Genomic DNA, 17,525 nt, shown 5'->3' with positions numbered 1-17,525 from the left:
TGGTACGGGAATCCACACTCTTGTCTCATTTCAGTCATTATAGGGTGGTAGGGAGGTGCTAGGTTGGTGCATGAAGTCACCTACAGGTTGGAGCCTGTGAACACTTCAAGGTGGTAGGTTGGTCTAGGATGTTGGGGCATCCATTCAGTTGACTACTAAAGAAACCAAGGGTTTGGGGCATCCTTCCAGTGGGAGCTGGAGAAGAATGCTTTTCTAGAATTCTAGGAAGTTGTTGCTTTTATTTCAGTTGGGGCTGAAGATTAAATAATTCGTGTATCTACTGTGTTCTTTTATTTATTGTTATTACTGCATAAACATTAATAATAATTGAAGATCAACTAATTCTCTTAAAAGATTTAAAAGTGCTAATTGCTAAGGAATACTGATTCACCTCCCCTTTCGGTATTTCCAACAGGGTATGTTCTGAGAGAGACAATGATGAGGGTGTCTATACATCATTGGTCTTGCCAGCATTGAACTCTGATCTTGTGGAGAGATAGAGTTGTTAGTCAAGGCCTTGCTATGTGACAATGTTGGTTGATATGATGCTAAATAGAAGGGTTACCAATCCGACTTTTCTTATGAGAATTCTTTAGATTGAGAATGTCCAAGTACCTTGTATGGATTATGAATACCTCCCTTGTTGAAAATTGTAACTAGGTTCGGTCTTCACAATGACATGTGTAATTATGATTTTTATGTAATTGATGTAAAAGAAGAAAAATAAAATTATTTTTAATGCTTGTCTCATGGGTTTCATGAGTAAGGTATTTTATTTTTAGTTAAGGCTCCTATTATGAGTCCTTAGGATTGGTCAAAAAGTCAAATTGAGTCAATATCATGTATAAAGGACCCTTCTTGGGCATGTTACATTTGTATGAGTCAATGAAAGAGTAAAAAGGCCCTCCAAGACCAAGCTCAAGCTCCTCCAAGAAGTCGGCCTCAAGATGGAATAATAAACCTACACCAAATGGCATGTCGGCCTATGGGCAAGGAGAAGTTGGCTTATTTCATGGGCAACCACTATAAATAGGTAACTCAACATTCATTTGGAAACAAGAATTTCGGTCAAGGCAAGAAGCAAGAAAGAAGTGCGAATAACTCAAGAAGGAAGCCTCATCACCAAGCGAAGAAGAAGGGAAGATATATGAACTGTTTCAGATCTGTTTTAGGGCTGATATCCTCCACACATGCAAAGATCCAAGGGTGTTCTACTGCAAAAAGAACCGAAATACCATAGTCATAGTGAGAGGGAAGTTTTTGGGAGAAAAGCAAGGTGATTTTCAAGCCAAGTTGAAGGAGAAAAGGTCTCCCTCTAGAGCGAAGAGAATCAAGGTGTTTTCTCTTTCGTATACCTCAACTAGGGTTTCTGAATTAGGGAAGAATCGAGAAGTTTGACTATCGTTGACTCAAGGAAGAAGGAACTCATCAAGGAAGCTTTGTGACTTGGTCTTGGAGAGGCAAATAGGTCAAGGGTCTTGGTCTTGGTATTCGTCAATTGAAGTCTCTATAAGAAGAAGAATTCGTTTGGGTTTTCCTCTCAAGTTGGAGAGGTTTTGGCCCTGGCTGATCGCCTACATTCTATGTCTCTTGTCTCTTTATTGTTTATGCATTGGTAGTTGTTTGATGAAGAAGAACACAATAATAATCTAAGTAAAGAGAAGATCCTAATGTAAAGAAGTAAAAAGCATTCACAAGCAGTTATCACTAAAAGAGAAATCACCTAATTGTTATGCCCTAGATTTCTCAACAAATAGGCCCCATATACACGCTTTCTTTTATTTGAGAAGTTTGTTATTTATTTACAGTATATGCATGTATGATAATTATCAAAGTTATAAGGAGCTTGGGCACAAGAAATATTCCATTTAAGAGAGGATCTGAATTGTTCTCTTAAGTCATCAAAATTCACTTGGAGACTTGAGCCCTCCTCTACAAGCATTATCTACTTTAAGTTCTGCAACACAAAGTAATAACACCATGTGTCTGAGAAGATGATGGGTTGTAGAGGCATAAAGTTGTTGATTTGGGGTAGCATCAGATGTTATCTAGCCATGAAAATTGGTGGAGAGGCTAAAGCACATGAGATCTCCAAGACCCAAAAACGGTTTGGGCAGATTCTACCTGGTTTAGGAGATATTAAAATAATTAATATTTTTAATGGAGTTCCTAAGTCTAAACTTAGGAAAAATAAAATATTAATGGGTATTAATATAAAACTGGGTTAGAAGGTTCTAAAGGACATTGATCAAGCCAAATCTAATCTTAGCCGTTTATTAAAGATGTAATCTCAGCTGTTGAAGGACCAACAGGAAAAGTATAAGAGGAGGCTTCAGGGTCAGTTGGAGAATACACCAGAGTGATCAGTCATTCGATTTTATAGAGCGGGGTTTGCTAAGAGAAATCGAATCAGTGATCAGTTGTAGCAAGGGGCAATGAGTACAAAACAGAGAGGTAGAGATAGTGCCGAGAGACCAGCGCAGAGGCAGAGAGAGGTAGACGCTGAGCCAGAGGGAGCCACGCAGAGGTAGAAGGGACTGCGGAGAGGCCAGAAGGGCTTGCATCATCCACGCAGAGGCTGCAGGAGTGATGCAGAGGGTCGTAGAGGCTGCGCAGAGCCTCTTTCGGGCTGACGCAGAGGCCAAGTGGGCTGATGCTGAGCTTCAAATTGTGCTGGAGAGGGTTTCGTGTGGCAGACTTTCCGAATATCTACTTCCAAATAGAGAGGTATTACTGCCGGATTATTTTCTCTGTCGGGTGAGCCAGTTTGGCACCCAGTTGTACTCAAAAAAAATGCATAATAAAATAACCCTCAGAATCGCTGCACCGGTTTTCCCAAGTTGGGTTTTTCCAGAGACGAGTTGTCCAAAAATAGCGGTGTCACTTGTGTGTTTGCTATTTCTTTCAGTTGTTGATCTGTAGATGGTTGAGACCGTATTGTGTTTATTTCAGTATTTATATGATTAATTTTAACTTGTTCATAATTAACAAGTAGGAGAAATAAACTAGAGAATACAGATAAAATTTCTAATGGGTAATACTTAGAAATTTCAACAAAAGTGAGCCAATCCCAATAAAGGTGTGTTACTAATCATCAAGCACCATTGACCTTAACAAATGTGAGCTATGCTTCTCATATGGGAGGTTTGATTTGACCATCTATCCTATCCCCAACAAAGTTGGATTAATGCACTGAGCATAAAGGCATGGTCATTGCACTCCCTTGGCCCTAAATAGGAGGTCATCTATCATACACATCCATAGACCACACTCGCTTCATTGTTTATTTATCCTTGTATTGTTTTGTCATACGACCTTTCCTTTCATACATTTTGTTTTACTAATTCTCAAATTAACAGATGCTTGTATGTGGAAAATCCAGAAATTACCTATCTATATTTTGGGCAATAATATAAAAGTACAAAAAATTAGCTAGGCCAAAAAAAATAAACAGGATAGATAACAGGCAATTCAATTGTTCATAAAAACAATTAAACTTGATAATAATTTCACAGACTTGCTAACATCCTCATAAGGAGCAGAACCGTTAATAAAATAAAAAGAGTTGATTACATTTTGAATATTCAGTCTTATATACTTATCCCCCCCCTGTTAGGCTTATTTTCAAAACTACAATGTAGAGTCAAAATGACAGAACTACATTTGTTACTCTGTGGTACAAAGACAAAAAAATTATGGTAATTTTCCTGAATTCAATGGTACTTTGATACATTTATAAATGATAGAAGTTGGATAGAGCCATAGGTAGCTATTAGATCTGTGTTTCTTCTCTATTGGAATATGGATCCTCTCTTTTCTGTTGTTGTTTCTAGATGTAGAAATGAGACATTCCATTATTAATAGGTTCATTTTCAGTGGAAGTACTTGAAAACAAGTAAATTTCAAATGAATTCAAATCAGTAATCACAAATACATACATGTGCTCAAATCCCACAAGATACAGGGATGAAATACCTGGGATTTCCGCTGATTTCTAATGGATTCTTGTTGCTCTCTCAATTTTATGTCATACCTGGATCAGACAAGAGATTCCTAAAAAATGCGAAGAATATTGGGAAACATGTAACACATCATAAAACAACTGGAAGATAATGACTTTTGAATTTCTCATAAGTTAATCAATAAACAACAGTCCAACTTTTCACAGAACCAGTTCCCAAGAAAGATTTAAATATTGTTTAACAAATTTCCATAAATCATATTATACATATGCATGGAAATGACTAAATTCATTGTCAATCACCATGCTTATGAAAGTTGCCAAATTTCTACATGAATGGCAACTTTAAAGAAACCTGGGCAATCAAGTCAAGAAGCCATTAGATGAGGGCTCTGCTAGTCAACTACACACTGAACACTCCATAGCCTGAGGTATAATATAGAATCTTAGTTTCTTGCATGGTCATTCTTGTACATAGTTCAATCCTTCACATGTATGACCAGTGTTTTGATAGTGCTTATACATAAATGATAAGCAACTGTATACAAAAGTAATAGAAATATCAAAACGCAAGATTGGCTTGACCAGTTTTAGAAATTAACACTTTGTCATTGCAGCCTCTTCCTGCACTGTTTTTCCGCTATCTTAAGCTCCAATGCCTTAGAGCTAGCCAACTTACCACAAGTAACATAGCTCAAAGCAGTAGCAATCTTGCTTGGCAATACACAAGGTAAGCTGATGAGCTCAACAAAGGAGACTTCTGTCACCCAGGCCAACTCAATGAGCGAAAACAAGGTGCCAACTTAACATTCATATTATTGAAAATAACACTATTGCATTTTGAGTTGAGAGATACTGTCTTTAAGGTTTTTCAAGTCACGAGGGTTGAAGATTGTTTGGAGCAAGCATTGATGGGATTTTCCCTATGATGGCAACACCAACCGGAAGTTTCCCATCAAAAGAAACTTCTTTTATTTCAAGCAACTCTCTGTCAAGCATAAAGAGCACCTTGTTGACCCTCCCTCTAAAATTAAACCTGCACCTATGAAGAAAAATCACATCAATATCACCTACATTAGTAAGCAAAACTAGGGTCTAGGTGGAGACACCTGCCTATTGAAGGCCCTCTCCAAAGTGGAGATCTTCATTGACAATTGAGGACACCCTCCATTATTGAATGCAACCCTCTACCAGAGTTGGGAGAGTTTGACATGGGATTTTCAATGGATGTTAAGGTTATTTCTATTGTTAATAATCTAAAGAAGAAGACTTTCATTGTCCATTTTTTTATGGAAATGCCTATGAAAAAGGTTCTTTATAAGTGGAACATTGATAATTGGGAGCCTAGGGGTTGGAATGTAGATTCCTTTTGAGATTGACAAGGGTTACATCTGTTTTTGTGCTAGACAAGGAGGAAGCGGCTTAAACAATGATTTTATTTGTTTTGTTTTCGTTTTTGTTTGTTTGTTTGTTTTTGTTTGTTTTTGTTTTGTTTTTTCTTCTTCTGAGAAATACATCTTATAGACTCCTTATAGCTAAGCTGTCACACTATGAGGGGCATACTTATGCTGTAAAAGTCACCTACGACTTGCACTCAGCCTCATCTGCACCCACTCGAGCAGTTTGATCCCAAGTCTCAAGCAATGTCCTTGACTAGTGTGTGGATGATTCTTTGGTGCTTTAGCATAGGCGTGGTCCCCATACAAAGCATTTAACCCCAAGTTTTCCTTGCATATTATATTTGTCAAGAGTTTCCTTGCAAACCTAACCATTTTAGAGTGCATCTTAATAAGATTTTACAACCTTTTGTTCCACTGGTTGTGAGAGTTAAATGCGATTCTCACACTTTACACTCTAATGCTCATGTTTGTGTGCCTTGGTGGGGGGTTCGTGTTGATGATAGTAGCATAGATAGGAATGTTCACACAGGTCTAAGTGTCTCGATGTGTGGAAGTCATCCAAGGATCTTTAACCTTAGAAAATTACTTTAATTAAAGGATCTATTAAAGCAATTGCTTTTTACAAGAAAAAGCGAGTTAGTTTAATGAAATCCAAAGGTTATTTGTTAAGTTATCGGATCCAGCAGAGGCAAGAGGAATATTTCCAGAGCCACGGATCTGAACCGGATCCAGATACGATACACCAAAAATACGTATTTTATAAAATACAGTGTTTGGAAACGGCAAATTTTCCCAGGATACGGATCCCGCTGGTCGTCGCCGGAAACGGTGAAATGGTCGCCGAAAAGTCAGCAAAAAGAAGATTTTTTTTTTAGGTTTCAATTGTCAGTTTAGGTTTAGATATTATTTTTTACGTGTATATTATAATGTGATCAGCGTATATGTTATAACGTGCTCCACTTTTGTCCGCATTCACCAGTCGGCCCTTCCTGCACACTTTCATTTGTTCCGAGCTCACTGTCGGCCCCTCCTGCACACCTTTATTTGTCCAGGGCTCACCACCGGCCCCCCCTGCACACAAAACGCAACACCTCTGCTCACGCTACTGGCCCCTCTGCACGCAACACCGCAGCACTTCTGTTCACGCTGCTGGCCCCCCTGCACGCAGCACAATGACACTCAGCACTAACACTGTTCAGGCCTGCACGCAGTCAAGCAGTCAAGCAGCACACAGTCATCGGGTTGTCTTCAGTCGCCGGGTTTAACAAGGTATTTAAATTTTTAATATTCATTTTTTGTGATATAGTGTAGTGTAGACTGTGTATTTAATTTAATTTTATGCATAGGATAATATATATCACTGTTGATAATATTGGCGATATATCGGCAATATTCGGAAATATCGCGATATTTTCGGCAAAACGATATATTTTCGGTAATAAGGTATGTTTATTTATTTGATTTTATTATTATTATTACTACTATTATTTTTATTATTTATTCATTTAACTTAATTATTAATTATTTTATTGGGTTTATAAACTATTACTAAATACTAATATTTAGTAATTTAATAAACAATTACGTAATATTATTATTTGGTAATGGTCTTTTACTTTACTTTGATTTTTTAATTTAATTATTTTTATAACTTATTATTATTATTATTATTATTATTATTATTAACAACTTAATTCTTCTGATTATTCTTATTCTCTTCCATCTTATTTGTTTATAAAGAATGGTCCCTTATTACCTTAAAAATATTTTTTAATTCTATAATTTATTAAAATTCTTTATTTAGATATTTATATATCTTACGCCTAATATAACCAAATTTATATATAAAATCTATTTACCTACTAACAATACTATTTCTTCATTAAATAAATATTTTATTTTATAATTTTTCGTTTATTCATTTAATAGATAAATAAATAATTTATTATTAAATTATATTTCTTCATTTATATAATAAATAATTTATTATTATTTTATAATTCTTCATATTTTTATTCCTTATCTTACACCTAATATAACTAATTTTATATATTTATATATTATTTATATATATTTATTATTATATGATAATTTATTTATTTTACTTTATACCTAATTTAACCGAAATTGACCTTGCTCCTTAAGTTAACTTTTCACCCAGGTAACCGTTGGTGTCTCTGCTCTAGCTATTTAAACAGACTAAGCTGGATCTGTTTTTCAACTTGTCCTGACGATGAACCACACTAGTTGGTTCGAAACGCGTCGACAAAAGATTGATTATGTGATTTTTCCGAAGATTTTCTAAACAATGTTATGGATCACAGAAGTCTAAATTCCTCAAAACGATATATCGCCGAGAAAATATCGCGATATTTTCAAAATATCGGAAAATATCGGCAAAATATCGCGATATTTTGAAAATATCGGCAAAATATCGGCTATATTTAAAAATTTGAAAAAATTATTTTTTATGCTTGCCGATATTTGCCGATAAGATATTTTCTGGACCCTCGCCGATATTTTGCCGATACCGATATTTTCAACACTGATATATATTATGTACAAATGTCATATATAAATTTAATTCATTATAATTTATAATATTTACAATATTTAGTAATTTATATTAATATTTGACTATTTGAATTTTAATGTATTTAAATTTAATTTTAATGTATTTAAAATTTAATGTATTTAGAGTGCAATGCTATTTAAATTTAAATTTAATTTTTTTTAATGTATTTACAATTTAATTTTTAATTGTTTATTGATAATATATTATAATTTGACTTTTATATGCAGTTGCAACTTGCAAGTAATCAATAGTTGAATAGAGTCTATACCATTATCATAATGGAACCATCACAAGATTCACAACATGAGCATAGTGAAGGGGAAATCATCAAAACAGACCCAAAATCTCCTCTATGGCAATATGTGGAGATTATTGGAAAAAATCCTGGAGGTGGTTCATTTAAATGGAAGTGCAATGAATGTCAAGATATAAAAAATGGCTCATATACTAGAGTGAAGGCTCATCTCACTGGTCAAACTAACACAGGGGTGCAAGTATGCACCGGGCCAAAAGATGCAAATGGCAAACCTGGCCAAGGTTTGAGTCCTGAAAAAATGAAATTCTATGCATCTTTGCAAGAAGCTGCTGATAGGAAGCTTGCTAAGGGAAAACACCCTATGCAAAGCTCTACAACTAGGCCTCCATTGCCATCTAGGCCTGCTGCCACATCTAATAAAAGAGCCACTCTAGGCCCTCTTGAAGCGTGTTTCAATAATCAAGGTAGAGACATAGCTGATGAACATGTAGCTCGTTGCATCTATGCAAATGGGCTAGCATTCAATTTGGTGCGTTCCCCTTACTAGCAACAAATGATTAAAGTAGTTAATGAAGTGCCAAAAGGGTACAAAAGCCCTGGATATGAAAAGGTCCGCACTACTTTGTTGGCATCAAAGAGACAATCCATGGATAGACAGTTACAGGCAATCCGAGATACATGGGCAGAAACAGGGGTGTCCATCATTTCTGATGGATGGAGAGACTAAAGAAACTGCCTATTAATTAATGTTGTTGCAGTATGCCCCCAAGGGGCAATGTTTTTGAAGGCTGTTGATTGCAGTGGAATAGAGAAAGATGCATCTTTCATATCCACAATTCTTATTGAGGCAATAGAAAGTGTGGGGCCACATAATGTTGTCCAAATCATTACAGACAATGCACAGGTTTGTAAAACTACAGGTTTGATTGTGGAGGGTCGATATGATCACATCTTTTGGACTCCATGTGCAGTACATTCATTGAACCTTATGCTTGCCAAGATTGGTGAGATTGAATGGATTGAAATATATGTAGCATCAAAAGAAATCCAAATGTTCATAACAAATCATTCAATGTCCCAAGCCATTTATCGGGGTTTTGCAAAGTTGGAGCTACTGAAGGTACTTTTTTTAATCAATACTATTTGTATTAGAAATTCTTATTTTTAATTACAAATTTATATATGGTTTCTTATTTGAGATTTGACTTTTTGAAACTTGTAGGTTGCTGAAACTCGTTTTGCCTCCCACACTCTTGTCATAAAGAGACTTGTGGAGGTGAGACAAGCACTACAAGCAATGGTCATTGACCCTCTTTGGGAATCATGGAGGACTTCCACATCTGATAGAGAGCAAAAAATCAAGTCCATCATTCTTGATGATGCATGGTGGGACAAGGTTCAATATCTTCTATGGTTCACTGAACCAATCTTGACCTTGATCAAGGCATTTGATACAGATACACCTTGCTTGGGGGAAGTTTATGAAAACATTGGCGTTATGTTGGAGAGGATAAGAGAAATTATCAAGGCAAGTGAAAATGACCCTTATGAAACATTCTATTATTTAGTGAAGGACATAGTTACAGAAAGGTGGAACAAAATGACCACGCCATTACACCTCACATATGCATTACACCCTAAATACCATCATTCTAAAATTGTGTCTTTACCTGGTAGAATAGCACCAAACAAAGATTCTGAAGTGGTATAAGGATACAAGACAGCCTTGAAGAAAATTTATAGAGATATGGGAGTTGCAATGGAAGTTCGTCAAGAATTTGGAGGGTTTGTACAGTCTACTGGTAGCTTTTCAGATCCAGTAGCTATGGATGATCGAGAACATCTTGATCCTATTACTTGGTGGGGCTTCCATGGTGGGGATAGCATTCATCTCTCTACTCTAGCCACCAGGTTGTTATCACAAGTTGCTAGTTCCTCATCAGCTAAGAGGAATTGGAGTACATATGGCTTCATCCATTCAGTGAAGCGAAACAGGTTGGGAGCGGCAAAGGCTGAGGACCTTGTTTATGTTCATTCCAACCTCCGTCTTCTATCACATGTTGAACCAGAGTATAAAAAAGGTCCGAGCAGGATGTGGGATGTGGAGCCTGAGATCTCTGACTTGAACCTGAAACTGAATGCCATGACTCACCTCAACCTACTTGAGGATGTTGTTCCACCACCAATCCAGCCTACTGATGCAACTTCCTACATTCCAAGACCCCCATCATCTATTCATGATGTAGAGTTGCAATATGCAGAAGATATAGATCCATTTGATGATCTGTAAATGTATTTACTATTATCATTTATGATATTATGAATCATGATCCTTTTTGTTACTTTGTATGAGGGACGATGCACCATTTCAATGTTTCAATCTTCATATTTATCATTCAATGTTCTAAAAGTGTTTGATGGTTTCATGGAGTATTTGATTTTTTAGCTCTAAGGTGTTTTTTAAAATTTTAAATATATATATATATATATATATATTGTACGTGATGTATCCTTGTCGTATCCAGATCTTAGATTTTCAAAAAAATTGCAGATTCGGATCCGGATCCATATCCGTATTTGAATCCTGGTAACTTACGTTATTTGCATTAGTGAATTAGATGAATCTCAATCATTGATCTAAAGTGAAGTTGATATCTAATATCAACCGTCAATCACAGTGAAGATTAGGGTTGTGGATTTGGTCAACAACTCAAAATTATAAAAACAAGGTGAAGGGAGAAGACACATCAAGTTAGAACAAGACAGTGCGATAATGAATATCTCAATGATTGGTCAAAAAGGACATTCATCCAAGTGTTCAGATTTTAGAGGAAAAAAGCAAGGGACGACAAGAGAGAAACATATAGCAAACAACAAGATCGAAAGGAAGATTTTGGCTGGTTTGCAGCAGATTTCAGTCTGTAGAATGAACAGTTTTGGTAGGCACTTCACAATGCCCAAGAACATCACATGTGCATGGGCAAGGATTGGAAGAGGCTCAAGCAAGTCTGTAGAAGTCGTGGGCAAGTTTGCAGAAGTCACAAGAATCACAGAAGGGGCCGTACAAACCACATGTGTTAGGGGCAAAGGCCATACAAGCCACCAATTATCACATTTGCATGGACATAGAAGGATAGACCCCGGGCAAGGGTCATACAACTGCAGAAACTGGGCAGGGAAAGGTTTTTCTCTATGTTGCACGAGTTTCAAGTACGCGGGTACTTCAGGTACAGGGGAACAAGTATCCAGTACAGCTAGAATTTTTGCCCAAATTTACAAGAAACGTCAAGTTGGGAGCGACAGTAGACACTCCCTAAATAAATAAAATAATTTATTTATTTCCATCCAAAACTTGCAATTAAATTCTGTTGACACCTAATATTGGGATTGGGTGAACATTGGTAAATAATGTAAATAGTAAATAATGGAAAATGAAGAGTCATCGGGAGGTGAAGCTCAAGAGTCACTCCCTTCTGTATATAACCATGAGTAATCTTAATGAAGAAACATAATATATTTGAGGAGTTACCTCCTGGCCTGCCATGGTATCAGAGCCAACCCCATTTTTTAGCATTTTTTGCATTGTAACTCTTGCTAATTTCCTGCCATTTTCCTTTGTCCCTCTGCCCTTTTTTTTCTGCTCATACTCTATGCTGGTCCGTGTGAACTGTGCATGTTGTTGTGCCTCCAAGTTGGATTGAACACAACGAAGAGTATTAATCTGTGAAGGAGATGAAGCGTTTTGAAGCGTGGGCTTGTAATATTCACTGAGAGTGAAAGGAGTGAAAGGAGCTAAAGCGTTAAGTTGGTAATTTTGGTCGAAACTCCTGGTGCTACTAGTGAGCTTGACGTGAACTATGGTGAACTGCGCATTTGGTTGAAACTCCTGAGCGGTAAATCTTATTGTATGTTTTGTATGCCATGATGCATTGAGTTCCTTTTGATGGCCATGAACCATATGCGTTGATGTCAATGGGTTTTTGAAAATTGTTGGAGTAATCTTGAATATTTTGAAGACCGTACATTCCGGTATATGTTGTTCCATGCTGCTACCCAATCCGTTGCTGCTCCCTCATATTGCTAGTCAATACTCCACTATAATACCACTGCGCATTTAACCCACTGCAATACCATCTTGTAGGAATAAGAGACATAACCACTCATATGATTAACCAGAAAACACAAAAGAAGTGTTGAGTGCTTAAAACAGGATTTCATAACGAGGGTCCTGACCATCAAAAGATGAAGAGGCAACACTGTCTTGAATAATCAGAATCACTTTGCAGGGGTTTTGTAGGTTTTAGCCCCTCGAGCAATGTGTCGTCGTCCACATTTTCCGTGGGGAACAAATGACCCTTGTAAACGATGAAACTGCAATACCTCCGCTCCTCACTGTTATGTTGAATGTTATTCACTCCTCACTGTTATGCTGAATGCTATCCGCTCCCTAGGGTGAATGCGTTAATAGCAACCATTAATACCTCCACATACAATCATTTGCCAGATACACCCTCCCCCTATTAATACTTCCCAATATATTCCCTTCCCCATATAACCCTCCCCCACATAATACCTCTGTCCAAAAAAAAAAAATACACCAGAATAGAAGTGAAAATTTTCACAGTATATTACCAACAGAGGTGCAATTTCTTACAATCTATTGGCAGCAGAAGTATTTTTTTTTACAGTATACAAATTTTAAAATGCATTCATTGATATCTATTGTGGGAGTGGTTCTCATCGGGAAGGAGAACTATCCTGAGTGGTCTCGAAAGATCAAACACACTCTCATTTTCAATGAGCTGTGGAAAGGAGTTTGTGTAGGAGAAGGAGATAATGAACCTGCAAAGCCTACCTCAAACAAGGAATTCGCCATTTGGGAAAACAAGAACAACAAGGCCTATGCCTTGATTGCAGCATCTGTAAATGAAGAGGTGAGTCGCCATATTTCACCATTTTCAAATGCTTTTGAAGCCTTACAGAAATCGAAGGAACTCTATGACTCACTCTGTGCTTGAAGTTGTCCAATTGATGATTAAATTGTTCAGTCTTGAATTACAAAATGATGATCCTCTTGCTCTAGCATTAGAAGTAAAATCTATTATGCATGATATCAAAGTCACTAATGTTGAACTAGACATTCCTCTGATAGCTTTTGTCAAGGCACTTTATCCCACTTATTCAAATTATCTTGATGAAGCATCAAAATCGATAGCTTGTAGACTTGAATGTAAAAATACACGAGGTATTTTGTAATAATAATTTATTATATATAACAATGTATAAGTGATGATTGTTACAATGAGGACCCGCATATATATACCTAAGCAGGTGTCCTTTCGTGACTGGGCATGTCTTTTAGACATGCCTTTTCACTTAACTTAATGACTATTTAAACTAATCAATATTTGATTATTTACTATTTACATTTATTTTATTTATTTTACTTGTTATGACTTATATTCATAACATAGCCCCTTCCTTCAGAAGCTTTGTCCTCAAAGCTTTAATGCTGTCAATTTTCTTCACTTAGTGTCAGTCATCTTGATGTATATAATCTGGCATTCGTCTCATCATGTAGCTCATCAGTAATATTCCCCCCCTTTTTTTTAATAATAATAATTTTTTTCCTTTTTTTTAATATAGGTTTTTTTTTGGTATTTTGTTTTATTTTTTAAATCACTATATTTTTTTTTAAATAATAACTTTTATTTTTATTTTTAAATTAAACTTTGGTTATTATACTATATAGTTTTTAATGAACATATGAAATCGATTTGATTTGATTTGATTTTTAATTAAACTATAGTACTATACCTTATAGTTTTTAGCGTCGATATAAATTTGATTTAAAAAAATAAACGACAATTAAACTAACCCACGGATCCGCTTTGGAGTCACGTCCGTTGACCGTGACCCTACCCGTGCACGTTAATACTGTGCTCTCCTCTGCTCCAGTTACGTCCCAAACGAGGCCCGTGGCTCTTGCAAAGCCTGCCTACCTGCGAACAACAAGTGAACCGTGGCTCTGCGATGCTTGCCTGCCTACCTACCTAAAACAACGAGGCTGCTCCACGGTGGCCCTGCAAACGTCAATAACGCACACATAGTAATTGTCGTGCATAAATCGACAGTGTTCTATGGTGATGCGGCTGACTGTATTGCGGTTGAGCCGTGAATGGACGTGGAATAATGGTGGTTCGGTTGGACGATGGTGGAAGGTGTGGAGCAGTGTAGAGGACAGCGGTGGCTTTCGAATACTCATTAACAGTAGCAACGATAGAAGGCAGAGTAAAATCACGCCCAGCTCTGTAATTTTTAATGTCATCCGCTACCAGTGATACGCCCCTCTCCATGTTGAATCGCTACCCGAGCCATATGACTCTTCGACCGGGCACAATGCTTGACGACAGGGGATGATGACTTTACTAAATGGAGTTTTATCCTTCGCCATTTTAGTCCCGTAAGTGATAGAGATGGGGTGTAAACGCTGACATCGGGATGCGTACAACTCCTTTCTTCCCTCACATTTCAAGCACTTGGCGCCTTCCTTGGAATACTCCATGTATAAGACAACTGAAACCACAAAGCAAAAAGGAAGAAGAGTTATGACACTAGGGCTTTCATCCGAGTTGAAGGGATATAGTGAGTCTGTGTAGATGGAACGACGAAGTTCCATGTATGAATGCTTGAGCAGCTCTGGGGTGCAGTAATCATGCAGTCCAAAAGTCACACTTCCCCCACATAAACTAGGCTTGTTGAACTTAGAGTCATAATAAATTGAATTTGAAAACATTTTCATATGTCCAAATTTGGAATCCATACACCCATATCTTTCATTGTTTGAGATTTCTACTAGGCTTGGTTCCAATCTTCCTGTGACTAGCTGAAGCTCAACACCAGAACTCAATATGCTCCAATTATTCCAACCATTGGGCTCAGTTAGGCTTCTAAAGAATGCATTAGCATGATGTTGGAAAGGCACTTGAGAGAACTGAGAATTAAGGTTAGTTTGAGTCGGTTCCAACAATCTAGAAATAAGGATTGCTTCCTTTTTATAAGACATATATGAAGTAAAAGCATCCCCAACATGGTTCGGATACATGAGTTGCTGCCTTGAAGATGCAAAATAGGAATTCATATAGAATACTCTCTGCTTTAACAACTCCGGTCTACCATCATAATCTAATGAATTTACTTTCCGTCCACAAGGTTGTGTAAATCCAAACAAGGTTTCACTGCCATTAACATTTGATACACTTTGTTGATTTCCAACAGAATTAGAATCAGAAACTACATGACCAGAATAGCTAGTGCCTGTTGAGTTTAATTTTCTCATATGTAAACAAACACTACTATAATTATGGCTTGGGTTCTTCTTTTCAGCTTGATCGCTTCCACTGTCACAAAAGGACCCTTTAGACAGATTCTTTGTAACTATTGGAGGTGCAACAACGCAATTATTTCCATATGCATCATTTGACTGGCTTGCCTTCTGCAATTCCTCTATGGCTTTAGCACTTGACCTTTTTGAAGTGAAGGAAACCTGGGGTCCAAGGGCAACCTTTTTATGCAAAGGAGCCCCGACAACTTTCATGGCAATGTGCCTTTTTCCTGTAGCTAAATGTTTTGCATTGAACTATGGAAGCCCTAACGGCTGAGCAGGAAATGTTTCACAGGATGCAACATTGTGTATCTTATCAGCGTTGCTATCAATATGATATTGTACATCTCCTTGTTTCTCAAGATAATCTTCATCTTGATTTATATCATCTTCATCAGAATCATTATCTTGACCATTTTCTGCAACATATTCATTTTCCTTACCATCATTCTGGTCAAAATCTTCTTTTCCTGCTTTACCTTGTTTCGTTTCTTCACCCTCGCTATCGTCTTCCTTCGCATAACTTTTCTTTAGACATGTTTTAACTTCTGCATAAGATTTTTCTAATCGCTGAAATACTTCTTGAATTTTATTAAGCTGCTCAACACAATCGGGACATGAACGTATGGCACATTGTGCGGCGAACAACGTTCAAAGACCCACATGATTATATTGTGTGCCATGGGTCTGATACCACTGAAACATAAAAACTGATAGCTTGTATGCTTAAACGTAAAAATACACAAGAAGTATTTTGTAATAATAATTTATTATATATAAAAATGTATAAGTGATGATTATTACAATGAGGACCCACATATATATACCTAAGCAGGTGTCCTTTCGTGACTGGGCATGTCTTTTAGACATGCCTTTTCACTTAACTTAATGACTATTTAACATAATCAATATTTGATTATTTGCTATTTACATTTATTTTATTTATTTTATTTGTTATGAATTATATTCATAACACTTGAGTCATTGCAAGAAAATGGAAAACTCAAAGAGATTACCTTTGACTCCCTTGTGAATCAATTTGTTGAGAGAGAAAGATTTTGGAAAAAAGACAACTCCTTAGTCTTCTGAAGAAGTTGTGTCTTTCACATAGAGAGAAGAATCATGCTCAAGATTCTTCTAGAGGAAGAGGTGGTCGAAGAGGAAGAGGAAGAAGAAATTTCAGAGGCAGGGGGCCCAGACACTCTCAAGGAGAAAAGTCTGATCTGCATTGCATACGTTGCAATAGAGATGGATCACATGATGCATCCACATACAAGTTGCCTTGGGACAAAATTGAGCAGGAAAGAAATCAAGCCAAAGGTAAAACCAATGACAAAGAGAAAGGTAAAGCACCTGAATCCGCTCACTATGTTGTGGCACATTGTAATATTGGAATAAATGAAGACTTGTTTAATGCTTCACTTGCTTCTTGGAAAAATGATTGGTTGCTTGATTCAGGAGCAACTTGACACATGACTTTTAGAAGAGATTTTTTTGAAGAATTTATTGATAATGTTGATGGAGTAGTATACTTTGCAGAGAAATCAAGAGTCTTGGATCAAAGTTGTCTCCTGGAGATCATGTTCTACAACAAAGGTAGAATATGTGGCAGCTGCTGAAGCAACAAAAGAGATTATGTGGCTCAGGAAAATTCTGGAAGATTTGTAGATAAAACAAGTACATTCAACTTTGCTCATGATTGACAACACCTTTGCAATAAAGTTGGCCAAGAACCCAAAGTTCCATGATTGAACGAAGCACATCAATACAAAATACCATCTGATTCGACATCATGTTGAGGCCAAGACAATCCATCTACGCCATTGTTCCACTAATGAGCAGATTGCAGACATCTTCACCAAAGCGCTTGGAAGAGAAAAGTTCAAAAGATTCAGAACAATGCTTGGACTCACCAACATCCCTTTAGATTAAAGGGGGGAATGTTGACA

General features: G+C 36.8%; 1 protein-coding gene across 2 annotated transcripts in view; it reads right to left on the bottom strand.

Moving 5' to 3' along the window:
- Nucleotides 1-17,525, bottom strand: part of LOC149200370 (peptide chain release factor APG3, chloroplastic-like) — a 388,882-nt gene that overhangs the window by 118,564 nt on the left and 252,793 nt on the right. For both annotated transcript variants that reach the window (XM_089402693.1, XM_089402692.1), the window contains exon 12: nt 3,976-4,033. In XM_089402693.1, the coding sequence (XP_089258819.1) occupies nt 3,976-4,033 (58 nt within the window). The remainder of the gene's footprint in view (nt 1-3,975; nt 4,034-17,525) is intronic.

Source organism: Pinus tabuliformis, chromosome 2_1 (assembly GCF_031772625.1).
Source record: "Pinus tabuliformis cultivar Carrire ecotype Pingquan chromosome 2_1, CPIR1, whole genome shotgun sequence".
NCBI lineage: Eukaryota > Viridiplantae > Streptophyta > Pinopsida > Pinales > Pinaceae > Pinus > Pinus tabuliformis.
Note: the sequence above shows the minus strand (reverse complement) of the source record. Positions and strands in the feature narration are given on the sequence as shown.